The sequence below is a fragment of the Rissa tridactyla genome, chromosome 9 (genome assembly GCF_028500815.1).
Source record: "Rissa tridactyla isolate bRisTri1 chromosome 9, bRisTri1.patW.cur.20221130, whole genome shotgun sequence".
NCBI classification, from domain to species: Eukaryota; Metazoa; Chordata; class Aves; order Charadriiformes; family Laridae; genus Rissa; species Rissa tridactyla.
In genome coordinates, this window is record NC_071474.1 from 17,995,320 (window position 1) to 18,023,112 (window position 27,793).

The 27,793-nt window shown below is 40.1% G+C and overlaps 1 protein-coding gene across 3 annotated transcripts in view; it reads right to left on the minus strand.

Annotated features, from left to right (window-relative positions):
* Positions 1-273: 273 nt before the first annotated feature.
* Positions 274-27,793, minus strand: part of TRPM1 (transient receptor potential cation channel subfamily M member 1) — a 142,761-nt gene continuing 115,241 nt past the window's right edge. For all 3 annotated transcript variants that reach the window (XM_054214828.1, XM_054214827.1, XM_054214826.1), the window contains exons 17-29: positions 26,642-26,782; positions 25,345-25,374; positions 22,587-22,876; positions 21,811-22,039; positions 20,202-20,324; positions 19,726-19,857; positions 17,561-17,689; positions 16,018-16,269; positions 15,131-15,305; positions 10,085-10,229; positions 7,770-7,969; positions 6,463-6,595; positions 274-4,600 (exon numbers count right to left, since the gene is read on the minus strand). In XM_054214828.1, coding sequence (XP_054070803.1) covers positions 3,325-4,600; positions 6,463-6,595; positions 7,770-7,969; positions 10,085-10,229; positions 15,131-15,305; positions 16,018-16,269; positions 17,561-17,689; positions 19,726-19,857; positions 20,202-20,324; positions 21,811-22,039; positions 22,587-22,876; positions 25,345-25,374; positions 26,642-26,782 — 3,255 coding nt within the window. In that variant the 3' untranslated portion in view covers positions 274-3,324. The remainder of the gene's footprint in view (positions 4,601-6,462; positions 6,596-7,769; positions 7,970-10,084; positions 10,230-15,130; positions 15,306-16,017; positions 16,270-17,560; positions 17,690-19,725; positions 19,858-20,201; positions 20,325-21,810; positions 22,040-22,586; positions 22,877-25,344; positions 25,375-26,641; positions 26,783-27,793) is intronic.

Sequence of the window (27,793 nt, forward strand, 5' to 3'; positions counted from 1 at the left end):
CATATTTGATCAGAACTTCCTATGTTCCAGCCTGTGCCCGTTACCCCTCGTCCTGTTACTGGGAACCACTGAAAAGAGTCTGGCTCCATCCTCCTTAAACCCACCCTTTAGATACTTGTAAACATTAATAAGGTCTCCCCTCAGCCTTCTCTTCTCCAGGCTAAAAGCGTCCCAGCTCTCTCAGCCTTCTCTTCTCCAGGCTAAAAGCGTCCCAGCTCTCTCAGCCTTTCCTCATAAGGGAGATGCTCCAGTCCCTCAGTCATCTTAGTTGCCCTTCGCTGGACCCGCTCCAGCAGTTCCCTGTCCCTCTTGAACTGGGGAGCCCAGAGCTGGACGCAGTATTCCAGTTGTGGCCTCACCAGTGCAGAGTAGAGGGGGAGAATGATCTCCCTTGACCTGCTGGCCACACTCTTCCCTATGCAGCCCAGAATTCCGTTGGCCTTCTTGGCGACAAGGGCACATTGTTTGCTCATGGATAGTTTACTGTCTACCAAGACCCCTGGATCCTTTTCTTCAGAGCTGCTTTCCAGCAGGTCCACCCTAACCTATACTGGCGCCTGACATTCTTCCTCCCCAGGTGCAGGACCCTACACTTGTCCTTGTTGAACCTCATTAGGTTCTTCTCTGCCCAGCTCTCCAGCCTGTCTAGGTCATGCTGGATGGCAGCATGGCCCTCTGGGGTGTCAGCCACCCCTCCCAGTTTGGTATCATCAGTGAACTTGCTGAGGATACACTCTGTCCCCTCGTCCAGGACATTGATGAATACGTTAAACAGTATTGGTCCAAGTATTGACCCCTGGGGGACACCACTGTTTACAGGCCTCCAACTCGACCCTGCTCCATTAATCACAACCCTCTGTGTCCTGTCACACAGCCAGCTCTCAATCCACCTCACTGTCCCCTCGTCTAGTCCGCACTTCCTCAGTTTCCTAAGGAGGATGTTATGAGAGACAGTGTCAAAAGCCTTGCTGAAGTCATGGTAGATGACATCTGCTGCTCTACCCTCATCCAGCCAATCAGTTATAACATCATAGAAGGCTACGAGGTTGGTCGAGCATGATTTACCCTTGATAAATCCATGTTGACCACTTCCAATAACTTCCTGCTTCTAACGTCCTTGGATATCGCATCCAGAACAAGTCGCTCCATTACCTTCCCAGGGACAGAGGTGAGACTAACCGTTCTGTAGTTCCCTGGGTCCTCCTTCCTGCCCTTTTTGAAGACTGGAGTGATATTGGCCTTCCTCCGGTCCTCAGGCACCTCTCCTGTTCTCCATGACCTTTCAAAGATGATGGAGAGTGGCCAAGCAATAACATCTGCCAGCTCCCTCAGCACTCATGGGTGCATCTCGTCAGGGCTCATGGACTTATGGATGTCCAGTTTGGCACAGTGGTCTCTAACCTGATTTTCTTCTACCGGGGAAAACTTCCTCTCTCCAGATCTTCCCCCTTGCCTCCAGGGCCTGGGATTCATGAGGGACAGCTTTAGCAGTGAAGACTGAAGCAAAGAAGGCATTCAGTAGCTCTGCCTTCTCTGTGTCTTCCACCACTAAGGTGCCCATCTCATTCGTTAGTGGGCCTACATTTTCCCTAGTCTTCCTTTTTCTATTGATATACTGAAAGAACCTCTGCTTGTTATCTTTAACCGTGGTGGCCAAGACGAGTTCTGCTTGAGCTTTGGCCCTTCTAATTTTCGCCCTGCATAGCTTCACTACATCTTGGTATTTTTCATAAGTAGCCAACCCCTTTTTCCAAAGATCATAAACTTTTCTTTTTTTCCTGAGATCTAGCCAAAGCTCTCTATTTAGCCAGGCTGGTCTACTTCCCTGTCTGCTCGTTTTTTTGGGACTTGCGGATGGCCTTCTCCTGAGCTTTTAAGAACTAAGCTACTTCTGAAGTAAGACCAGCCTTCCCGGGCACCTTTGCCCTTCAGGACTGTTCCCCTAAGGGACACTCTCAACCATGCTCCTAAGCAGGCCAAAGTTTGACCTTCGGAAATCTAAGGTGGCGGTTCTGCTGGCTCCCCACCTTGCTTCACCAAGAATCAAAGATTTTGTCATTTCCTGATCACTCTGCCCAAGACGACCTCCACTCTTTACATCCCCTACAAGACCTCTGTTAACAAGCAGCAGGTCCAGTAGGGCACCTTCCCTAGTTGGCTCCCTCACCAGCTGCATTAGGAAGTTGTCTTCCACACACTCCAGCTACCTCCAGGACAGTTCCCGCTCTGCTGTGTTATATTTCCAGCAGACATATGGGAAGTTGAATTCCCCCACAAGAACAAGGGCGAGCGATCGTGAGACCTCTGCCAGCTGCTTATAGAATATTTCATCGGCCTCTACATCTTGGGTGGGGGGGTCTATAACAAACTCCCACCACGATGTCTGGCTTATTGGCCTTCCCCTTGATTCTTATCCATAAACATTCAACAACGTCGTCATGCACATTGTTATGTTCTTGGCATTCAAAACTGCCCCTGACATAGAGGGCCACCCCACCACCTCTCCTTCCTTGCCTATCCCTTCTGAAGAGTTGGTAGCTGTCAATCACTGCACTCCAGTTGTGCGTGTCTTCCCACCACGTTTCTGTGATGGCAACTATGTCATAGTCTCCCTGCTGTACAATGGCCTCCAACTCTTCCTGTTTGTTGCCATGCTGTGTGCGTCCATGTAGATGCACTTCAGCTGGGCTAACTGCCTTGTCACTTTATTTGGGGGACAAGCCCTTATTCCCGCCTGCCCGCGCTCAGACATTTCTGCAGTTGCCAACCTATCACTACTCCTCATGTCTTTGCTAGCACATGGGTCATCATCTCCCACCTCCACTGCGACAACAGGCTGCAAGACCTTGCTAGCGCTTTTACCCACCAGCACTGGCACGCTGCTCCCAGGCACCACTTTAGTCACTCTGGTTACATCCCTGTCCCCACTTCAAACCTAGTTTAAAGCCCTATCAATGAGTCCTGCTAACTCCTGTCCCAGAATCCTTCTTCCCCTTTGGGTTAGGCTTTCCCCACTTGTTGCCAGCATGCCTGGTGTCTTGTATATCAATCCATGATCAAAGTAACCTAAGTTCTGCCGGCTGCACCAGTCTCTGAGCCAGAGACTGCTGACTCTTCCTGTTTATCCCCTCATCAATCCCTGCAACTGGTGGGACAGAGGAGAAGACTACTTGTGCTCCTGATCCCTTAACCAGCCATCCCGGGGCTCCAAAGTCTCTCTTCATTGCCCTTAGACTTCTGGTATCTATCTCATCATTACCTACAATTGTTCAATTAGTCATGCTGCCTTCTTGACTGTTGATAAAACAGGGGTCATAAGCCACTTTAACATTCAGTTTCTGCAGATGCATTTTCTTGCCTAGCTTTCTGTTCTTCTGTTGCACTGCCAAATGCTACCACCAAATTAGTTACGCTGCTGGCATGTCCTGGTCTATTTAACTTGTCCTTTACAGACTTGGCTTTCCGAGAATGGCTGTGCAAACTCTTCGACCGTACTGACGGGAACCCAGAAGTCCTTTCTGGCTTTACAGATAGTAAATTCTCTTTCTTAGCCTTGACAGTGGCAGGCGTAGAGGTGTAAGAGGCACTCATACCTGCTTCACCAACATCACTGTCATCTGTGTCCATCTGTAACTGTTTCTGCTCTGCTTGCCTTTCTGCCTCAGAGACAAAACCAGGGTATTCTGGAGGACGTTCTTGAGAAAGTTGCTGCTCAACTTCATATTTCCACTCTGTGGCCCATTGTTCGATTGTAGAAGGGCACACCTGATCCATAATGGTACTATACTCTGTGGTCCAGTTGTTAACTCCTCCAACCAGCTTCCCACCCTGAGCAAATATAAAGCTCCTTGACTTTGTCATAGTGGTTTGACAAGCACTGAATGTTTCAGGAGGAAAATAGCGCATTGCTTTAGATTTGTCCAAGGGATAAGAGATGGTTGCTTCTAACTTGGTACGTTCTACTTTTAACTGAGTGTTCTGAAAATCTGATCTTGGTACTGACTGTTTGTTCATAACAGCATCCATCTGGTTTATACTTCGAGGAACCATTCCATCACTCTTGAAAATCCCCTGCTTTTCATCCCCCAAACCACCTGAACCAGAATAGGCCCTGGAAACATTCTGTGCAATTTCTAATGTAGATTTACTGTAATCTGATGTGGTGACAGCATTAGCACTAGAGGTACAGTGGAGACTGGTGTGGTGTTCAGGAACCAGCATTCTTGGGTCTGCTCCATCTTCTTTGGTACCAATAGAACGGGCTTTTTTACGCAATCCCATGGCTGGTGACATAGGAGTTGTACTGTCATCAAATGTTAACTCATCACCACCGACGTGGTATCTGTACATGCTGTAGCCATCAGAGCTGTTAACACTGCTTTGTCTTAGGAGATATGCAGCATCACACTCAGACGAAGCCCGTGAACGTGTGTATGTCAGCTCAGATTTGTCAATACCTGCCAGCTTCTCAAGAGCATTCACCATCCGACCAGATAGTTCTTCCAACTGAGAGAGTCGAAGGTCAACTGTTTGAAGAGAAGCTTTCATAAAATGTTCTCTTTCATTCACCTCTTCTAGCCTCATAGACATATTTTCAACTCTGTTGGGTATAAAAGAGGAAGCATAGAACAGAAGCTGTGGAATTGTGCAGTAACCCATTATAGGCACCCAGCTACTGATTTCTTCGTAAGGCAGAATTTTGTGCTACGTATCATTCTTTTTCTCTTATGAGTAGCATCAAAAGCACACGCATTTTCTTGTTCTCTATGCCTTCCATACACCATATGAGAGGGCTGTTTGAACTTGGCTCTTATTTACATGCCAGGAGAGTACAAGATTTGCAGCCCTTTGGGACAGCCTACTATTAACATTTCTGACTGTGCCACCCACTTCACATTCAGTTGTCCTCGTTCACTGTGAAGCATCAATTAATTATACGAAAAATACTTTCTAATGACATGCGCACAGGATGAATTAAAACAGCATCAAGGCATGTTGTAAAACAGGTTTTGTAGCTGTATGAAAGAGAACATATGCTGGTGCGTATGGGATTACTTTAGCTCCTGAGATACCTTTCAATTAGGCATCAGCTGAAGGGAGTGGAATTATGATCTAGTTCAATTAAAATAATACTTTTTCCCATTTTCTTTTATCATTTAGATCATAATGGAAGTGATGGTACCAGAAGAATGCATATAGAAGTAATGCATTAGAATGTGACTTAGAGATCATACACTAGTAAATGAACTGTGGAAATTAAATTAGCATTCTTTTGCTCGCACACACAAAAGATGACAAAGCACTGGAGCAAGAAGCCATGAGAAATAAGCAAATCTGCTTTGTGGCCATAGACCATAGTGAATCAGTGAGGCTTACCCACCCTGCTTTATTCTCTGCCACAATACCTAGGATTTTGACAAATTGCCATGGATAAATAATGCGACAGAAACAACTCGAATACATGTAGCAGATTTCATTTACTGCTGTATTCTCAAACTTCAGATATAGTAACACAAGATGTTCAGGGCTTCCCTTCAAGAGAAAGATGTTTATCTGTTAAAGAATTGTATGGCTCACAGAGCTACTTCATAAAGAATGTTAAAAAGAATATACACACACACACATATATATGTATGTATGTATGTATGGAGTAGTTCATCATCAAAATACCGTGAGGTAAATTAAGGTGAAAGGATGTTTAAACGGCGTATTGTTTTCATTACAGGGAGACTTTTTCATCATTTCAAGGAAGTGACAAAAGACTCCATACTTTGACTTTACTTAGAACTAACAAAATAGGCAGAGCCTTTGGGAACAGTCCTGCCAAGTGACCTGGTAAAAAAGTGCTGCTGCCATTATCACTGTGCTTAGACAGCGATATGCAAACATTACCTTGTCCTCAGAATAGCTTAATGATTTACAGGTGAATATTCCCTGTCTTTTAAATAGGGAAGTTCATACTGAAAAGCTGAACGCCTTGTTCAAAATTTCCAAGAGAGATTAAAATTCAGCAGTTGTGAGTGCTGGACCTTAGTGCAAACCACAGGTCCAAGGGAAGAACCCTCAGTGCTTTTGTCATCAAGCTCCAACATATTTCTCATGGTTGGATGAGCTGTTGGAAGCTCAACAAGTAGTAATTTGCTCAAAGGGATAAAAACCGTATTAATGATCTTCATATGGGTGAGAGGGAAAACATTCACCATGAACTAAAAAGTTCTTGCACCAAAGCTACCCAGACTAGCAGCCTTAGTGACATACCAGTAGGAACACCAAAAAGCCTGCTCGTGAGAGATGCACCTGCACAGGTATTTACTCAGGATTCAGATCAGCTTCTGAACTGGTCGTGGCTTTCTGCAAGGTCTAAATCTTTTGTACTTCAACTCAACTTTGGTTATAATGAAGACACAATAAAGCAAATATTGTTCCAGGTAAGTGACATGGTTTTTTTCTTATAATAGGTACCTTTCAGAGGTAACTCTGATGCGTTCATCATTAGATGATTGCTGCTCATCCTCTTTTTCCTGGAAGTATTCTTCTACACACTGCTCTTCAAACTCATAAAGTTTTTTTAGCTCTTCATCATTCAGAAATAACTCTGTGCAAAACAGAAGAACAAAATAAGAGTTTCCTTTTTCTGAAATTCTGGCAGTCAATTTAAACCCAGTTTAGCAGATTACTTTGGACATACGAATACTGCAGATTCTACTCCAGCACTAAATGAACGGATGATTGTGTAAACAGGGAATGAGCACTTAGCCAAAGATGGCCACAGCCCAGAAGGCAATGTAATGCATTATGACCACCGTCTGCTTTTATGACCATCGCTGGGGACTATATTTTCTCAATGACCTTTGTACTTTTTAACAGCAGTGCTATGCATTGAACAAACTGAGTAGATTTTACAGGATAAAGATTAGGGCAGTCTCTGTCAGCTTGACTGCTCCTTCATTCAAATGCTGTTCTTAAAAGGATGCCAGTTATAGGCAACAGATAATTTACTGTAACAGATTGTTTCCCAGACATTCTTTGGATAAGAGCTTCAAAAATTTATAACCATCTAAGGAAAATACAAGGGAAATATAAGGTCTTGGGAACATTTCATCCTTTATTTGAATTTGTCCCTTTGTATTTGGAGGGAGTGTTACATTTACTTTTTCCCTGCTTTTCCTTTTTTCACTCAGAAACATATTGTGCAAAAATAGAATTACTTACAAAACATGTTTCCTGTGAAATGTAGAAATACAGGGATAATTGTGAGCATCTGATTATTTCAACAAGGAATATAATGAAAATAATAATCAACAATTACAGAGTATGTTAGAAGAACCCTCACAGTTACGCTGTGAAATAAGATAAATCTCTAACATGGAGAAATGAAAGTGAGGATACTCTTGCACACAAATTGCTCACAATCACAAGCTGACACTAGAGATGACATTTGAAACTGTGATCCCTTCTTCTCAATTTCTTATTTGCTCTTCCCAACATATGGACTTCACTAGAACTTGGTAAAACTGGATTAAGTAGATGCCATCCCGCTGCTTTAAGAAAGCAAGTTAAATTAAGTCTTCATTAGCAGCACAGCATTGCATATTCTCAGGAGCCCAAGGAGCTCAGGAGCTGTTAACTTGATATAAATTTTGTCCCATACTGTCTTCTGCAAATACACTTGATCATCAACATGAACAAAATGGTTCAGCATCATAAAAGCTGCTGCTTTCTGCTAACATGGTGCAAAGAGCTCAATTTAGAGAAGATTTCTTGCATACTCAGTCCCCTGTCACGCTCATCCTGGTCTCCTTCACCCTTCTTGCAGCGACAGCAGATTCGCTTGATGATTATGTAGATGTGGCTGAAGATTATCATTGGCGGTGGGAGGACAGGTCTGTCATGGAATGTCATGATCAGCTGGTACCGCTGGAACTTCCAGACTTGGTTGGATATTGATTTTACCTCAAAGAAGGTATTGCTGAAAGGGAACATAGGTACAGTTTCTATTAGGCCCCTAAGTTTACTTATTGAGCAAGTACTATGCTGATGAAAGTAGCAGCAAAATAACATGTGGCCACATGACTTGCCTGGTTCAGCTTTGTAGATGCTGCTGAACTTGCTGAACTGATCATTACCCTGAACTCATGATTTCACTACTCCTTTTGAGGGCGGCAAAGCAGAAGGCGCTCTGCATCCCTTATACACCACCCAGAACAGGCTTCCTCTTAGACTATTTGCTCCTACTATATAAAGTCCTTTAGGTGTTAGTGAAAAGAAACTTGCACAATTCATGAATCATGTAATTGGTATTTTGGAGCTTGGTTACAAAGTATTTCTTTTAACACATGCCAGTATTTGATATTACACAAAGTATTAAATCCAAGAAAGGTATTTTGTATGCTAAACGCAGAAGCTTCACATAGTTTGCCTTTAGTATGCTAATCAGCTTGACCTACATAGAGCACTTTTCAAGTTTTCACAAAATGTCCTAAATCCAAACTTGATTCACTCAAACTTCACTTGAAAACATGGTGCGTATTCCTGTAAAGTAATTTGTTCTTGGAAGCCACGGCCTCGTCATTTCTACACCAAAGTAAGGTGTGTTATAAAGATGTTTTATTTTGTAATTCAGTGGATATAAGGGAGTATAAGTGATAGTATTCAATCCAGAGGTAAGAATGGTCAAGGTTATGAAATACCAACTAAGAGAAAGCAGACTTGATGTGCCATCTTAGATAAAGTTTTTCAAGCTATTTTAAAGTATGCTCAAACAGCTCACTCCACTTCTATGATGATGATGATATTGGCACTTCCTTTTTTATACTTTCTGTCCACTTCTTTTCTAACTTTCTGTACTTTAGAATATCCACATTCACAAAACCAGTTAAAAAATCTCTTCGAAAACACAGAATTCTTGAGTACATATAACTTTTTGTTTCTTTTGGCTAAGCATACATGAGATTATTTACCAATGATAAGTTACGATCTGCCTTTATTCTGTGTCTCCTGCACAGCAGGAATTCCCCAGCTACATCTCACCCCTTGCAACCACGCTGGGATGGCAGGGGTTAACAGCATGACCTACTTCCCAGACTGCTGATTCCTTGGTCCTTCAGCCAATAATAGCTACCATTGTAAGATTCTTCCCCTTCCCCCTAGTGATGTGACTGGCACTGGAGCACTTGAAAATTCATGACCTTTTAAGCTACATACATCAAATGAAAGACAGGCTTTGTGAGCTGTAGATTTCTGGGCACAGCAGGAACTATTTCTGTGGTTGTGACACCAGCTCCCTGTGCCAACAAGCCCTCCAACACTACTTGCTCATGGGCTCAAAAATGGATCACCTGCTTTCCTCAGGTGGTAAGTTCAGAAAGTCTTACTAGCAAGCAGATATTTCAATTCCTTATTTATTTATTTAATTTATTTATTAATCACTAGGTCGCACCAGGAAAAGCATGCAACTTAACTGTAGGTAGAAAGAACAAGAAGCAGATATTTATCTTAGTGTAAACATGATCAATTTGTTACATTAAGAATGTGCTCAGTGCACACTGCTTGGACTGGCCACAGATCTTGGCAACGCAGCCATCCTTTCTTTTGGTTCATGTCAATATAGACTCCTTTTCTGAGTCATGTAAGAATACTGCAAGGCCCTAATTTATTTTTTTTTTCCTAAATGAAAAGCAAAACAAGAAGAAAAAAAAGCCATATGATGTAGTGACAGTGGAAATGCCTCCCATTTTTGATGTTCAGGTTTGCTAGTGGTTACACGGACTTCCATTATGTATGTAGCAGGTTTCAGGGACTCTGTTTTTCATCTTTCCAGAGCAATCTTGAGGCCTGCCACTATCCACCAAATGGTAATTGGGAGTAGCCAGATTCCCTCATATGCATTACTGCAATTGCTGGCAAATTCAAAGCAACCTTTCCTCTACTCTTTCCCAGCGTATACACTAGTCCAAGGATTTGCCAGTCATGTTCATAGATTCCAACTGTGTATGCAAACCCTTGCAAAATCAGTTGACGGGCTCTCACAGAAACTTTATCTTGGCAATAAGAAAGTAAAGATAGTGCATGATCGTTTACGTACTTGAACACAGCAATCAGCAGGTTTACCAACAGGATATTTGCTACCAAGAGGTAACAGGCCATAATAGCAGGAGTGAGCCAGGCCCCTGGTATACATGGAGGGAGGCGTTTACCATCATCATCATAAAGATTGTCCCCACAAGGAGCTGAAGAAAAAAAAGGAAAGGTATTTATCACGAATTGCCTGATACTTAAAAACACTATTCACATTATTTAATGATGACGCATGCATAAAATTTGCCAAGCTAAACAAATTTCAGTTTATTTCCAGTGGCAAGTATGTATAATTTCTACTTCAAATTCTCCTTCTAACTACAGCATACAAAAATAATTTCCCATAATAGTGAACAGAGAGGCAGCTCCAAGTTTATTGTACAGTGTGGCTTTCTCTTCAAATTCATACAGATTTTGTTTTCAGGAGAAGATCTTAACGTCCCTACGTACACATTAATAATGGAATTAAAAAAAAAATTCTCCAACCAAACTCGTGGGCATACCTTGCCAAAGATACAAAAAGATTTACTTAGGGGTCCCAGACTGCTGAGCATAAATTAAACCTTTACTGGGGCTCTGAGTGCACTAAAGAGGCCTTAATGATCCTGAACAGCTTCACCTGGGATCTACCCCCACCCTGCCACATACCTGTCCCTGCCTGAGCTACGGCAGGCCGGCGTGCCAGTCTCAGCCCTCCCTCCCGGAGGGACCTGGGACCTCTGTTTGTCTCCTGGAAGGACCCTTCTTCTGTCTTCTCCTTTTGCCCTGACTGGACTCCCTAGATGGACCCTGGACTACTATTTGTCCTGTCTGGGGCGGTTAATGTTACCACCAGGTGGCCCTGCCACCAATTTTGGGCCAATTTCTGTTTCCCTTGGTTTTTGCAATAATTCTAAATTTTAGATAAAATTTTAAACCAAAGAGATAAAATTATAAAATGAAAATGATTTAGTAGCAGCAAAATAGAGTGGTGAGAACGAGACAAAAATTGAGAGTATTGATGAAACTGATATAAAATAATTGCCTGAAGTAATCCTAAGAATACGCAGGTTGTCTTGGGGCAAGAGCTCTCTTGGCAGTGGGTAAATGCAGCAAGTTAGTTCTGTCTTTAAGTGCAGTGCCAGCTATCTGATTTCAAATATGAGGCTAATTTTTGAACAATTTAGTAGCAGGTAAGGTGTTCATAAACCACAGGCTCTTATCTGAAATCCTAGTGAATGCTAAGTCTGACAATGAGTTCATTAAAGATTTAGTTTATGTGAACAGACAAACCAGTTTTTTAAGCATTTTGCAAAAAATCCAATGCTTCAACCTCACCTGAAAAATACTTCAAATTATATGAAAACAGACTAATCTTATTTACTGTGGACTGAAAGAGATATTTCGACTATGATTAATAAAACATATTTTACTTGCTTTTCAAATATCAGACCTGCATTTTTCCTGTTTATCGTAAGTGTAACAGGAAAGTCAGGCGAATCATAGTATCATTCACATGGACCAAGGGAAGTATCGCCAAAGAAATACTAACATTGTATCTAGGTAATCAAAGGGAATTAGTTATACCATGACATTCATGCATCGTAATTTAAAAAAAGGATTATTTTACTGTCAATGTACTGGAAACAAGTCATAGCAACTACGTAAGCTCAATTAAAAGTTCTGATGTGTAGTCTGTATTCAAATAAAATAATTTTCCTCTGCTTCTTTTCAAATGAAACTATTACAGTAGAAAAACAAGATTCACACCTGAATATTGGATGAGCCCTATAATTAAAATGCCAGTATCTAGTGAAGAAAAAGATTAATGAACATAGTCAAATAAATGAGATAATCAGCCCTCCACAGAGACTTACGATTAATTTCCATGGCATAGACTGAACAGCATTCCGAAGAAATGAAATAGAAAAGGAGGCAGGGGGAGAAAGAACAAAACCAACAGAATAATATAGGAAGAGAAACAAAAAAAGATGATTGAAAACACAGTTTTACCACCAAGAAACGATAAGCAACTCAAATGTCAGAACAGTAGAGATATATGCTTAGAAACAATATACTTGTGAAAAATGCATTGCATTCTGCAATTTCCTTTTCATATTATTTTCCCCAAATGTTACATATGGCGGTGAATTAATTAATGATATTAATAATAAATCAGCAAATGCTTCTGGCAGATGATCACTTAAATATACACAATATTTCAGGCAAGTAAACAAAACTGGTGGTCACCACGAACACAAAACAACTCAAAGTTATCACACAAAATCATTCTTTTAGCTATTATGGAAACATTTCCTTTTATTTTATCTTTTTGTTTTGTTAAGAACCATCCTGGCTTTAAGTCTGCCAGCTGTTTCTATTGAATAGCTATATTTCCATTAATAGTCAGAATACTGCTGTTACTGCAGCGTACAGTTTCATTAGAGCCCATTTTGACTACCAGTATGGACACTTGCTTGCCAACCCCTAAATGGTGACTGTAAGAAAAATCAAAGAAATTCAGCCAGGCTTCTCTGGTGTTAAAGAATTTTTTGCTGCTGAGTACTAAATGCCACAAACTTCTTGCTCATGGACATCTTCTAAATGGAGTGAACCAGACAAGAGTATCCTGGATTGTGTTAGGAAAAGTTAAGGGAGGTAATTATTCACCTCTACTCAGCTCTGGCGAAACCACATCTGGACTTGTGTGTCTAGATCTGGGCTCCCCCACAGAAATCAGACACGGACATACTGGAAAGACTCCAGTATAGGGTCACAAAGATTATTAAGGTGATTGGAGCACCTGACAATGAGGGCAAGGCTGAGAAAGCTGGGATAATTTAGCCTGTAGGGAGGGTCAAGGGAGATCTTACCAAGGTTATAAACACCCAATGGTGTCAGGAGTAAAGACAGAGCCAGACTCTCCTCAGTGGTATCCAATGAAAGGACAAGAGGCAGTGGAGAAACACAGAAATATGACAAATTCCATTTAAACCAGGTTGTCCAGAGACGTTGCACAGTCTTCATCCTTCAAGATATTAAAAACCTGACTGGACAGTCCCTGTGCAACCTGCTCTAATTTACCCTGTTCCGAGCAGGGAAGTTTAACTAGTTGATCTCCAAAGGTGCCTTCCAACCTCAGCAATTCTGTGACTCGTGATCTTCATCTTTAGGTGACACCCTATCCTCAGTGAAGCTATTTATAAAAGTCTAACTACCTTTTTTTAGATGGAAAATTTGATGTAATACTTTTTCCATAAACTGTTTACACTTATAGGCCTTGGCAAAACTACCCATAAGCACTTGACACAGAGTCAGGTTAGATTGCCCATAGCAACCACTCCCCAACAATGACTTCTGAGGTTGCTTTTGTGCTGTGTTTACAGAGAACCACGGAAAGATCAGAGTGAAAATTTCTTACTGAAAGCAAGAAAATCTTCAGAAGTCAGTCCATAGACTTCTACACATAAGACATTTACAGAAGAATTGCAATGCAGTCTAGTTATACCAGAACTTCTTGTGTAGCCACTTCTATTTCAATATTAAAAAAAACAACAAACCCACACATTTCCAAGTTAGCTTATGTTTAAGCTAGTGGCACAGCAAAGCTTCTGCCCTAGGAACGTTAGTGGAGCAAGTAACTGGACTTGAACTTGTGTAACTGGAAAACCCAAACTTTTTTTCCCCAAAATCTTTCGTGCTGCTGAAGAAAGTTTTCCAATTCAAAGGATGCTGAGTATATAACTGAGAAACGACTGGAAGCATGAGAGAAGCCTGGCACACCATTACACTAGAGAGATCAGTATTCTTGGTAAGGTGTGAGTTTTGATTTATAAAGAAATCAAACTGTCTACACTGGCCAACGTCTTTGTTCAAAGTGAAGTGGGATTTCAATGCACATTATGAGCCACAAAGGTAAGGCATACCCTGTTATAGTCCCATGGGAGAATTAACCCACTTGAGAGATCCTGAGCTTATCCTGGCTCACATGTGCACTGAATCTGCAATATCAGACGATAGATGTCTTGACCTTCTATTTGTCAAGAGTATTTTGCTGTACCAGAAGTTACATTAATAAGACAAGCACATAAGGAAAATGAAGATTATATCATCTTTGCAACAGTGTACACTGTTCAGAAACAGAGTAATGACATTTTATTCCTTTCTAAGCAATTAAAGTACACTTTAATGACATTTGGTATGAAGTTTTCTTGTGATGATTGATCTTCATGGTTTTTGACTGAACTTAGACCTCACTGTTTCTTCAGCCTTCCACTTTACTACTTCTCAATGCAGATGGCTGGAATCACACATGCACAATGCTGAAACAGCAGCTTGTATTATTTTAGATAAAGTGCAAACTATGCGATACACACTAGAGGAGGCCAGCTGCATGTTTGACCTTCTGTACAAATTTCAAATATTAACACAAAACTAGCAGTAACATCTCCTCTAAAATAATGACGGTTATTTTTTTTAAACTGTGCAGCTTTTATATAAGAAAGGCTATTTCCACACCTAAAGCTAATCAAGCAGAGTTTTCTTTTTTAGTTTTGTTTTTCCACAGGTGTAGAAAAGAACATGAGTGATTCATGAAATTGAAACATTTCTGGAAAGTAGACAGATGTATAAATGGGAGTAAAAACGTATGAGCTCACTGCCAGTGCTGTGAGTCAGAGATGAAAGGATATAGGTATTGTCACCTCCTATGCAAGGTATTTTTTTTTTCTGCTTCTGTTGTAACTATTAGTAAAACATCAGTTAAAAAGAACGTTTCATAATGATCTCTGTTGATCCCTACAAGTAAACAGAACACTTAATACTGTTATACTCTTGGATAGGAGAGTATTGCAGACTACATCACTCACAGTGTTAACTGAATTTGAATATAAACCGAGAGACAGGACATGCAGGTGGGGAACAGAAAATTGTTCAGTCTCTGGAGTTTGTCACAAGAAAACATATAATCATAAAGACAAAACACTACTTCCAAATTAAAAACAACCATTAATTTGGAACTGATCATCTGCCTCAGAAACAGGAAACAGACTCTTACTATGAATTCTACTCTTACGGTCTATCTGGTCTGCGAACACCTCTCCATAGATCATCCAGTAGGGCATATAGAAGATGTTGCGAGCTAGTCTCCAAGAAGGCTCCTCATCTGGGTGCAGAATAGCTTGGCGGGCTACTCCAAAGCTCATCAGAACCACAAGCATGATGACCACAAAGTAGAGCATGTCAATCATCTGCACGGAGAGACCATACAGAGGCTCTTATCATCACCAGTAGTACAGTAGCACCAGCATGTCTGTTGGCCAGGACGCATTAAAGTCAACAAAGTACCAAGAGAACAAACACATTCCCCTGGATAATTTTCTTGATATTATTCTTTGACTTGAACTAGTGCTCAGGAATTAAGCAGATATAAAAATGCAGTAAAACCAGCCATTTAAATGAATACTAGATTTATATTTAAAAAGACTTAAAAAAGCTAAAATCTTTGTTATCCCTATTCTCTTTTGCATCAAGTGTACTATGCTGTGCTTTCAGCATAGGCCTCTTCTGTGATTGCAAAGAGATGATATGATCATTACTGTATCATCTCCCGTCCACAACTGATGGTTTTGTGGATGACCACAGTATATTGACAATTTGTTATTGCTATGCCTTTGGGAGGTAGAAGGCCGGCAAAGTGAATCAGTTTCCACAGGCTGGTTAAAAAAAAAAAAACAAACAAAAAACCCCACGATGACGACAAGAATGAAGATTCCCTCTAGAATCAAGCAGTAATTAGCAAGAGTATTGTATTTCGTGTGTGTGTGTATAATTCACAATGCAACTTTTTCACAGCCTTTATTCAGAGTCCTAGTCAGATGGAATACCTCTTTAAAATCTGAACTAAACTTAGTTTCCCATGAAGTTCTGAAATACATCATTTACAGAAATTTAGGCACTAACCATCTTTCCAATCATCATGACGTAAGGTCCCAGATATTTGTTCACACCAAAGATATCTAGTACTCTAATGTACCAGAAAATGATATCTACGCAGTAAATCACTCTTCCATAACCCATGTAAGGCTGGTTCTGTAGGCGAAGAATTGCTCCTATTATAAATACTGAAATAGCCACCAGGTCAGTAATATTCCAGTATTCCTGGAGCCAAACTTTCACTTTTTGGCTCAGCTTGCCAGGCTCTGACATCAGAATCTGAAAAAAAACAACCAAACAAACAAAACACCAAACCAAAGAAATAATTAGGAAAAACTCCAAGTTACATTTTTGAAGTAAGTCATGAAAAAAGACCAATCTTGTCCCGTTCAATAGGTGTCTGAGACCCTCTCCACTGGCAGCAAAATTTGTCCCAAGCAGCAATATTTTTAGTTACTAGCAGGCAAAATTTCCTTTTCATAGAGTCATAGAATGTTTTGTGTTGGAAGGGACCAATAAAGATCATCTAGTCCAACCCCCCTGCCATGGGCAGGGACACCTCCCACTAGACCAGGTTGCTCAAAGCCCCATCCAGCCTGGCCTTGAACACCTCCAGGGATGGGGCACCCACAGCTTCCCTGGGCAACCTGGGCCAGGGTCTCACCACCCTCACCATAAAAATTTTCATCCTTATGTCCAATCCAAACCTACCTTCTTTCAGTTTAAAGTGCTTGCCCCTTGTTCTGTCACTACAGGCCTTGGTAAAAAGTCTCTCTGTGTCTTTCTTATAAACCCCCTTCACATATTGAAAGGCCACTATAAGGTCTCCCTGGAGCCTTCTCTTCTCCAGGCTGAAAACCCCCAACTCTCTCAGCCTGTCCTCAAAGCAGAGATGCTCCAGCTCTCTGATCATCTTTGTGGTCCCCCTCTGGACCCCCTTTTCATCTTTGTTTCTATTTTGGCTTTCTTAAGCCTTTTTTTGTTGTAGATTATAATCAATAGCATTTAAACCAAGAGATCTGGCTTGATGACTTGTCTTCCATATTTATCTTCAAATACAGTTAGTACGAGATGTGGGAATTGTGAATCAGAGAAGGATAGGCCAAGTGCAAACCACACTACAGCATGTGAATACAGTAGAAGCTTTTACGCTATCTTCCTCACACAAAAGTAACAAGATCAGTCAGATAGTACTCCTGGCTAATTCCCCAAAACACCTCTCTGCCTGCAGCTCTCATCAAGGACTGCATCAGTAATAAAAAGACAGTACCTACTGAGATTTCCTTCATGGGTTATGGCCATGCCTTTCCTTGGAAATACACACAAGAGAATGACAGCATTCATTTTGACTACTGACCTCAGGGCATTTTTGCCCAATAAGAGGTTTTAATGTACGGAGTGGGTTATAAATGAAATTCACTCCAGTGATGGGCATTTTGGGACTCCATGGATATGAGAATCTTTTCTCTAATGTATGGCTTCTCAACCCTCTGCACAAGTCGATGCCATTATCACCTCTAAGAGCAAGCACCATTTTAAGGACTGAGATGTTGGTATGATCAGACCTTACCTCTCTTACTTTCTCTAAAGCCAATGTCACAATGTAGGAGATGACAATCCATTCCTGGACTGATGGCCACCGTTCCATCCGCACCAAGATGATATAATTAAATAGCATCAGGTAACCGAGGTATGATAGCTACAAAAAAAAACCCAAACAAACCTTTATGGACTTTGAGGGATAGATCCCAAGATCCTTCCACAGTTAGGCAGTATTTGATTACTTGAGATGACTTACACAAAAAAACCCCAAGTTTCCACTAATTTCCATTAGGAAGTTATGGACAATTAGAGTAAGCCAATACGGCTATCACTCAGTTTTCTGTAAGTACTAGCATAAAGGTCAAATTGGTGATGCTGGTGTCTCCGTGCCACACAGCATCTTTGGTGATCGGCTGAACTAAAAACTTCAGAGATCTTGTAAGACTAGAGTTAAGAAAACAAAATGGATTCAATGGCTTTGCAGGGAAAAAAAAAAAAAAGAAAAAAAAACAAAAGAAGGGAAACAAAGCACTAACAAATCAGAAGATTTTCCATGGAGAAAATGGAGTTTTCTAAAGAATGAGATATTCAATGTGAAATGTTTACCCACCATCTCAAAACAGATCTAAAGCAGAACAGGGAGGCAGGGTTGTGAGCAGCACCTGCCTGGAGAGGTAGGAGAAATAGAGAGTCACACAGGCCGCTTGCTTTTCTCCACCCTGTAATAACAAGGTTGAGATCATCTGGGCAGAATTTACTCTTTATGTGAAGCCAGAGTCATGCAGACTTCCTATATCAGTCCATACAAAACCTCTTCCTATACTTGTTATTTAAACCCATCTGCACAAACAGTAGGTTTGCATATTTTCTGGTTACTTTAAGTGGCCCCTAGCCTCAGGAGCAAGTTTCTTGCTGAAGCCTAATTCAGTAAGAGCCCAGGAGGCTGCATCACCACATCAGGGAAGAAACACCAAAGAGAAGGCAGTAAAATCCTCTTAGCTGAGGGGTTGCACAATGCATGAAAGTGAAGCCTGCCCATATTGTAACATTCATACATAAAGGTATGAACACATCCACTGAGGCTATGCGTCAAAGATTCAGGTGTTGAAGACCCTTCCTTGCACAGGAAAAAAGATTTTGTTCTCTGAAGGAAGCAGGCCTGCTGCAATGCCCTTCCTTCAGCTGCCACGCACTAGCACAGACCATGAGCTGAATTATCACAGATATCCACAGATGCTGTGGACCATGTCCAGGCAGCTGAATCATCTCATTTGTTGAAAGAAGCAAAACAACAATTCCAGGGCACTCTACATCAAGTCCTTTGTGCCTGAGGCTTTTTTAATCTACTACATGTAATTTCTTTACACTGTCAAACCATGTTGAATGCCTTTCTTTGAAATTAAACAGGAATTTTGCTTTTAAATTATCAATACAGACAGCAGAAAGGGAACAGCATAATGTTTTGTGCTTATGATGTGCTAAAACTAAAAACCTACATAATATTATGACATGCTAGGTATTGGAAATCCTAACATAAAATAAAAGAGAGAGTAGTGTCCTTTTTACAGGTCACACACAAAATTTATGAGCAGTAGCATGAACACTTTTTCTGTTTTATTAAAACCAGATAATTCTTGATGCACTAAAATCAGATGCTTGTCAAAAATAAATCTTAGTTTACATTAGTTTTAATTACTTAAATAAGAGAAAAGTATCTATTCAGTTTTAGCAGACTGGGATCTGTGCTTCCATCTAGGTTGCACACATCTGAGCCTAACTGTCAACAAAGCAAACAGCAAGCATTGATACCGTGGCGTTACTTCTTGGGCCCTAAAATGTTTTCAAAGCAGAACAGGAGCCAGAGCTTTTAGAAAGCAAGAGAATCCAGCCCAGCTTGGACTGAGTGACCGGACCGTGGAGCTTGCACTGACTTTCGCATATGACTGACGAGACAGGGCCTCCTTCAAAGTGCATAGGCGCTTTAGAGGCTGACAGCATAAGCTTCCGTTATTCATTCTGTTTCAGTGTCTATGCATTTTTCTCAGAATAAGGTAAGTGCTTTACTCACCAGATTCCATGAAAGTCAGTACTACTTACTTATTTATTACTTGGTCATTATTTTTACATTGGAATCCTTTAAGTTTCACAGGTGTGAGAAAAACAATCACTATCAGTTTAATCATCATGACTTACTGTGTAGAACCAAAATTTGACAATAGGTGCGTTATAGAATTCATAGATCTTTGTTCCAATTGGAAGGCTCTTTTGTTTTTTATTTCCATTCTCTTCATCTCCTTTTCGAGAGCCTGTATCCACATTTGCATCCTAGAAGACCAAAGTTGTCAGTTTTCATCAATATACAATAGTAAAAATAGTAGCTTTTCCTCAACTACAGCCCCAGCCATCTGTTAACTACATGCGGAAGCTCTGAGCAACAGACCTCTTTTTAAAAATACAAAACCAGAAATTCCATAAATCTGCACAACTACGCAAATAATTTACAGGCCCTGAGAATCCAGCCTATGCACTCCCAGAACTCTTCACTGATTTTTATCCCACAAAGGCAGTTGAGATTTTCATCTGAGTGACCTATAGCATAATCAGAATCTGCTCAGAAAAACTGAGCACTCTTGAGATATTAGAACTTCCTAATAATCTCCATTACTGACCGCATTTTCCTCCTCCTTTTCTTTGCTTTCTTCATTTTCTTTTGATGTCTGGTAAGAATAATCATCATAACTCCGAAACTCTAGGAAAAGGATGGTGGGAGGGAAGAGAATCCCCATTATCACCTGCACAACAAGAAAGAATTCAACTTAGATGGCAATAGTTATTTACATTAATAGATTTTATAACAAGGCAAATTCCATAAACAGTATTTCCTTTGTATAGTATTCAAGATACTCTGCTAAGCTCCAACCTACAAAAATGAATAAATAATACTTATGAAGCATTGGCAAGGTCTTGTATGGAAAGATGGCACCCTGTAAGGCTTCCCATCTCCACGAATACACTGCAACTAAGAAATTGTGCTCCAGAATTAAGAGTTGTACAGAGAAATTCCATGGAAAGGACACGGTAGCAGTTGCAAGAGGGCTTCAGGTTTGTTACTGGAGTTTATAGTTACTTTAGTCACCTACTATAATTAGTTTCAATAGTTTAAAAACTTGTGAAAGGTAAAAGAAGCTTTGCAGGTAGGACTGGGGGAGTTCTTTTACTATATGAGATATAGAAACACAAGCAAGAGTTGCCAAAGTACAGAAAGGAGCACAGAAGAGAAGAATGCAGGCCATGAAACTAGAACATTAGCAGGTTGATTAATGCTTTGGAGAAAAGAAAGGAAATCAATAAACAGATTTAGAAAGCACCTTGATGCAATTTGAAAGGCAGGACGCTTGCCTGAAGATTTTAAACAGGTTTAAGAGGGAGACATGGGAAAGCAGAAATAAATAGACAATGACAGTGCAATGTGCGTGTCAGCAAGCTTGGGAGTACGACCTAGGAAGACAGGCATGGCACTTTGTCAGTCATTGGGGGATTTAAGGAAATAAGGAGGTGAGACTGTGGTGGCACCATCACGATGGGCCTCCACACGGGTGACAGCAACTGCGCTATTACAAAGGAAGGATTATATTCACATGAAAACACACACAAGCAAACACTGCTCTGCTTCCTTAACGCTGCCTCACTTATGTTTCTCTTTTGTGGCAGAGTTCTCACATTACTCATTTTTTTGTAAATCCAAAAATCAGGAAATATAAAAGTCAGTAACAGAGACTAAATCATCATATCACAGAAAAAGGAAATAAAAATCACATAGTTTCACACAATGCAATTACACAAATATCACTCTTTTCAACACTTGACTCTGTGTTTTCCGGTATAATATTAAGCAATGTAAGAAGCATGTGTCTGTGTATGGTTCATCTTCTCTCTGCTCCTATTGTGTGGGCCCCTAATGGAAATCTTTTTGCTTGTATCCAACTCATTTTTAATCAAAGGTGTACATTTTCAATGAACAAATCTCATCACTCATTTAGACCCACAACTGCACTCTCAGATTCCAATCATGCTAAGCCTTTTATAGATTTATATTTTCCTTTGTCATGGGATAATGTTCCTTAGATATCCTGAATTTGGAAACCAAGAAAATTAGCTTTAAAACAGGTTATGTTCTTAAAACACCTATAATTAGTAAGCCAGTTTGTTCAATGCATACACTATGTATAATAGTGTTACATGCAACAAACTATATCTGAAAACAACTGCAGGAAATACCTTAAGGCCTGGGTTTTTCCGCATGCGTAGTCGCCCCATCCACATATCTGTTAAGAGCATCTGGCTGCATGTGTGAGCAATGAAATCCCTGTGTTTAGCTGCCACAGCCAATTTGAGGCAGGTAGAATTACTCCAGTTTTTCAGTTCGTAGGTCAGTAGTTTCATGGCAACCTGCTCATCATGTTTATAGGACTGATCCAAGAGTTCAACAGCCAGCTGCCCAAAATCTCTGGAAAACGCAAGATAAGTCCAGTGAAATTTGATTTAGAAAACAGTGTTTGCTTGCATTTGGGGTTTTAATTCCATTTGCAGCGGGTCATCTTTTTCCACACACACGTACAATGACAAGAACAACTGAGTCTCAAGCTTGATTTGGGACAGTCTACCAAAGTTCCAAACTCATTTTTACTGACAGAGAGGACTAGCTTAGACTGATAACATCTTAAGGCCAGTTTAGATATACCGTTAGATACCCCTTAATTTATGTGAGTAAATCCTGAAAATAACTTTGTGAAATAAAACCAGTTAGTTTTACAGAGAAGCTGAAGAAATAATGTGTTCTGTCAGAAAAAATACAAGTCTTCTCCTTGCTAGTGTTGCCTTCAGATTCTAAGACCACATTTTTGCTTGTTTACTGTTGATAAATAGGCTCCAAATGGCATTCTGTGAACCTACATTCTAGAAATCAATTGTACTTTACTAAAAGTAAAACTTCTCAGCAAGTCAGACAACCCCTTATATCAAGCAGACATATACTGTGCTCCACGTCTACTAACTTTGAGTTGTTATCCAGATCCTGAGAGATGTCATCAACCAGCTCACTCTCAGAAGACTCGTGGGCCATAGACTTGTACAGTTTACAGGCCACAAGTGCCTTGGCCATGGTTTCCTCCCCTCGCTGCCACAGGAAGAGTGCCATCTTCTGCCGTTTCATCAGCACGGCCCATACCATCAGTTCATGAAAGGGATACTGAAAACGGCTGACTTCTGGGTCATCCACATCAATATCAATCTCTTCCTCCTTTTTCTTCTTCTTCTTCTTCCCTTTGGTGGGAGGCTCATCATCCTGGGAAGAAAAGAAGAAAAAATGTTCCCATTAATCTTTAACGGCTTACCTGACAATGGCACCATGCACAGAACAAGTACTGAGAGGACGTGTTAATACCTAAAGTTCTAATTTGTTTTTGCTGTTTGCTACAATGAATGCTAATAGCGATAAAACTATGAAGAACACGTGACAGAGCATGCACCGGGCTAGCACACACAGCTTAGTAATTTTTCAGAAAACCATTTCTCGCATACTTAATTACAAGTTACCCTTCTTGGATAAGTACAGCAGAACCCTATTGTACCGAAGACATCACTTTACACTCCATTGTAAATAGAGCTCTACTGCATGTGTAATTGCATGAGTTGATCTGCAATGAATTAATATTTAATGAATTCCACTGCAGTGGCAATGGAGCTTTAACAAACATGAATTCACTACGAATAGGTTCCACTGTAATTTCTGATTTGATATGTCTGCATCTATTCCTGAAGAACAGTGCTGCATATCTTCCAGGTATCAAAGCGGTTTTCAGACTGACATGCAGGTGGAGAGAGTGGCAACATGCAAATGGAAAAGACAGGCAGACAGCATCCTTAAGAACAGCAAGATACTGAAGGGAGTCTTCACCTTTGAATAAGCAATCTTCTCTTATGTATGCACTGCAAACGGAAGGTATAAGTATCCCATTTCTTAAAGGGATAGGGAGGATAGGCCATTACTACAGGAACCAACATGGAAGTAACTGAAGGGAAGTACTGACAATGAAGCAGGATCCTGAAGGGAGAAAAGCCATGATTGGGAAAATTAGGGTTTAAATAATGTAGGAAGAACATTGCATATATAGGTGAGGTGTAGACAGAGCTTATCATCATTGAAGACCTCGATTCCAATCTCAGAAGTGTATTGCAAGTAAAAGCAATTACCATTCTACAAAATTAGTTCCTGTTCAAGCAAGCTCAGCACAATGCACTATTTTTTGACAAAATATGAACTTAAATCCAAATTCAGGGTTCAGTGTCACACCCCAGGTTTCCAAAGATGACTCTTCAGCTCAACAATGAAGTATGAATTTCTCTTCCAGAAGTTTTAACAACTGCAAGTGGTGACCTCTGTCTCTTACAGAAAATTCAAGGGTCATTAATTGCAAGCACATGAGGAAAGTGTTGAGCATCTCTGAAGCACAGGACATAAAATCCCAAAGGGAGGACCAAAAGTTAGGTCCTCTCCACACTAGGAAAATCACACCGAAACAAAACCCTGTGTAAGAAAGACAAAGTGCTAAGGAGTCTAAACTTCCTGTTTTAGAGCTCCTAAGACTGGAAATGAAAAAAACCCAAACACCTGGAGTTGCACCAATTTACTGACCATTTCAGCAAAATACGTGTTAATTTTTCTTTTCAACTTTTCTTTCTCTTGGAAGAAGGGAGTGGGCTACACCCACTGTCAAGTGGAGAGAACAGTTTGTGCCACACAAAACATTTCTCACTGAAAGAAATAGGAAAATCAAAATGTGCTTTTGTAGAAGCACTAAGCAACCTACATGTGATCAACGCTGATTAAAAAGGGCCACACCTCTGAGGGACTGATCTTTTGGCCTTGAGCCATTAGAAAATAAGAAGCTGATCAGAGAGATTAAACGTAACATAGAGTCTCTGTAGAGAAGAAAGCTGCTTATCTGCTTGTGGAAACAGAGCCTTTTGTGAGCGGCTGTAGTTCACATCAAATGTAACACAAGCAACATGTATATATACTGTGTTCAAATACTACCATGGTTTAATAAAAGCATACCTCATAGGGAAATGTACCTAGCCTCTTTGTGTAAATGCTTTCCTGGTCTATATTAACACTTTTTTTCAGAAACAAAACCAACTACCTGCAAAACAGTTTGGGTTTTTAGGCATCATCCCAGAATTGATTCCGGTCAATTCAAGATTTCTGCAGGCACACAAGTAATAGAGGCAGGGCTTGGACCCAAAATTCTGAATCAGCATAATTTACAAAGCATGGTGCCATCATGGTAGCAAGAAGTTTTGTAGCGGAGGACAGCATCCAGCATGTTTTTTCACTCCAGTTAAATGTTTTCCCTGCGATAAAACCTCATTTGCACATAAATTGTTACTTCATGGTTAAAGGGGATTTGACCGTAAATAGCACTGCTGGATCACATTCTCTTTTCAATATCATCGATGTTCACATCTGAATGATTAAATCTACAGTATGTTCCAACATGGGATGTGTTATTACATAATAGGGCTAAAAACTGCCTGAAGACTATCGAGCAAAGCTTTAAGCAGCTCTCAAGACCCTACCCATAAAAAAGCGTCAGAAGTATTTCATAGGCTATTTGCAAAATGGAAAATGCTGTCCAGTTGAAATTTACCTTAAGCCACAGTAATAGTGAAAAAGCTAAGAGCAAGAGCAGAACTGTACCAAGAAATGCTCTGATAAAAAAAAAAAAGTATTTTACAATAAATCCAACTTACCTCCATCCCTAGTAGTTTAAGAGCTTTTGGCTGAATATTAAAAATAGAAAAGAAAATCAGTTAGATGGGAAGGAAAATTCAAAGACCAAACAATACCAAGAAAAAACGCATTTTCATTTACAAATGTACAGTATTCATTATTAAACATACTATTCTAAATAATAGTACCAATAATGGTACAATTAATTCATCTCCTTCTTAACTGTATTTGCAGGAGGGCAATGGGTTAGAAAATATTTTCCATCCCGCACTCAAGTAAAATATTTTGATTTAGATGGACAAGTTAAAGGAATCATTCAATAATATACTGCTTTGAGAATTAAAATCACCACATGGTCACAAAAGCTTGAAAAAAAGTAGTGGTTCTAAGCACACATAGGATTAAGATACCCATAGGAAACACTAGAAAACTATAATAGATCTTCAAACTTCTCACAGTTTCCCATTAAAAAAATCCCTCTGTTGTATAGTGAAACCTCTGTTTTACAATTTATGTAAAAGGTTTATTTGTTTGTTCCACCAGATAGTACTACACTATATACGTACTATGTATCGGCTACAGAATGCTTAGGCTTTGAGTGGCCTTATGACCATTTGGGGGGCTAGTTTCCTAGTGTGGGGCTTTCTGTAATGAGACTAGGAAGTGTCACTTGACCTTCAAAGCTGAACCAACCAAATAAATAACTTAATGGAGAAAATTATTCTATGTGCTTAGAATAGGCTTTTTAGCAAAGTCAGGGTCGTGCTTGATATTCTAGGATTGGTACACGGCTATGAAATGTTCTACTGAGATTGCAGTGGCTTCCACAGGATAAGATGCTCAGAGCAGTTCTTAACAGGACTTACTGTAACAGGTTCATAGCTCTTCCATATTCAGACGAAACTCTCTGCCTTACCCAAGTCAAGGCTACTGTTGGTTATAATTACTTGACCAATAGGCCTGGCTTGACCAATGCAGTTTACAGTTATAAGAGAGCTAAAAGGTCAAGCTACAGCTCAAGCAGGACTCAGTAAATATGCAAACACCACAGTCAGAAATGCTTGGATTTTAAACTACTGAAATAGGATGAAATTCACCTCTAGATCAATGTATTTACCACCTTTTGGGTTCCCCCATCCTTTAACATAGATATTTCACAGGTTCCTTATAGAACTTCACTACCAGAGTTTCAACTTCGGTCTTGCAGCATTTCTTTAGAGTTTAACATGTAGTGTTTCAGAAAGACAAGGGAACAGAGTATTACTTATTTTTTTACCGTCAGCACAATGGCCACATCCAGAGTGAACTCATTCTTACCCTCTTTGGTCCAAATAAATTATTATAAAGAGTCCGAAAACGTTTTCGAGTGTAGTTGCAGCGATAAGCTCCACCCATGAGATATTCAAGTACAAGACCAATATCTATTAGGCTGATATGATAATCTGGTGGAAGATTTCCCTACCAAAAAAATCCAGAAAAACAAAATAAGGACTTAGGATAAGAAAACACAACATACATTAAAAATTGCCTGGCTAGACATATGTCACATTTACATTGGCACATGGATATTATTTACAGCCACTGGTTTCAGTCTTGGAATATTTGTACAAAATTAATGATAATTGATTCACATAATGAAAATTTTGTGGGGCCAGATTTTTTTTTTGGTTTTGTTGTTGGCACTATTTACAGTTGAAAAATTTTAATTTGATTTACTCATACATTATGTCAGTGTCCATACAAGCCTGAGTTGTTTGCAAGGGTTATATTGATGAAATTAAATACATTTGTACAGATTATCATTAATCCAGTATAAAAGCATCACTCAATTTCATGGCAAGTATACTTTAAATTTTATGGAAATGTACATTTCATCATAATATTATCTACAGAGTTAAGACTACAATGCAGAACTAGATTAACGTGCAGCCCAGAATCAAAGAAAAAGGCAGACTGTAATTGCCACTGTTACACGTGACAGTGGTATTGACTCTGCTAGAACCGTAAGCTGAAAACTGTGCATTGTTCAAGCTACATCCTACAACAATAACTGATTCTACAGCACCACCGAGCAGTTGCTATGATGAAACAACTATATCCTAAGCAAACACATCACCTCCATGTTAACCCAACTGAATCCCCGAGACTGCCGCTGAACGAGTGAGCCATGAAAATGCAATGAAAAGGAGGAGAGACACACAAAGCAGAATGCAGAAGAGCATTAGTAACACTCAAAAAGACAAACACTGAATGAGAAAAGTGTTAAAACTATGAAGTAGATTAATATGAATTATACATTAATCCAGTACTGCGTCACTCCCACATCTAAACCTCCCGGGAATAAATGGGAGTTTTCCTTGCAAAAAGGAATACAGGCTATTTCAGGTAGCTAAATTTTACTGAATAAAAGCTCCAAAACCTCAAAGAAAGCAAATAAAACAACAAATCTTACAATGACCCTATTCACAT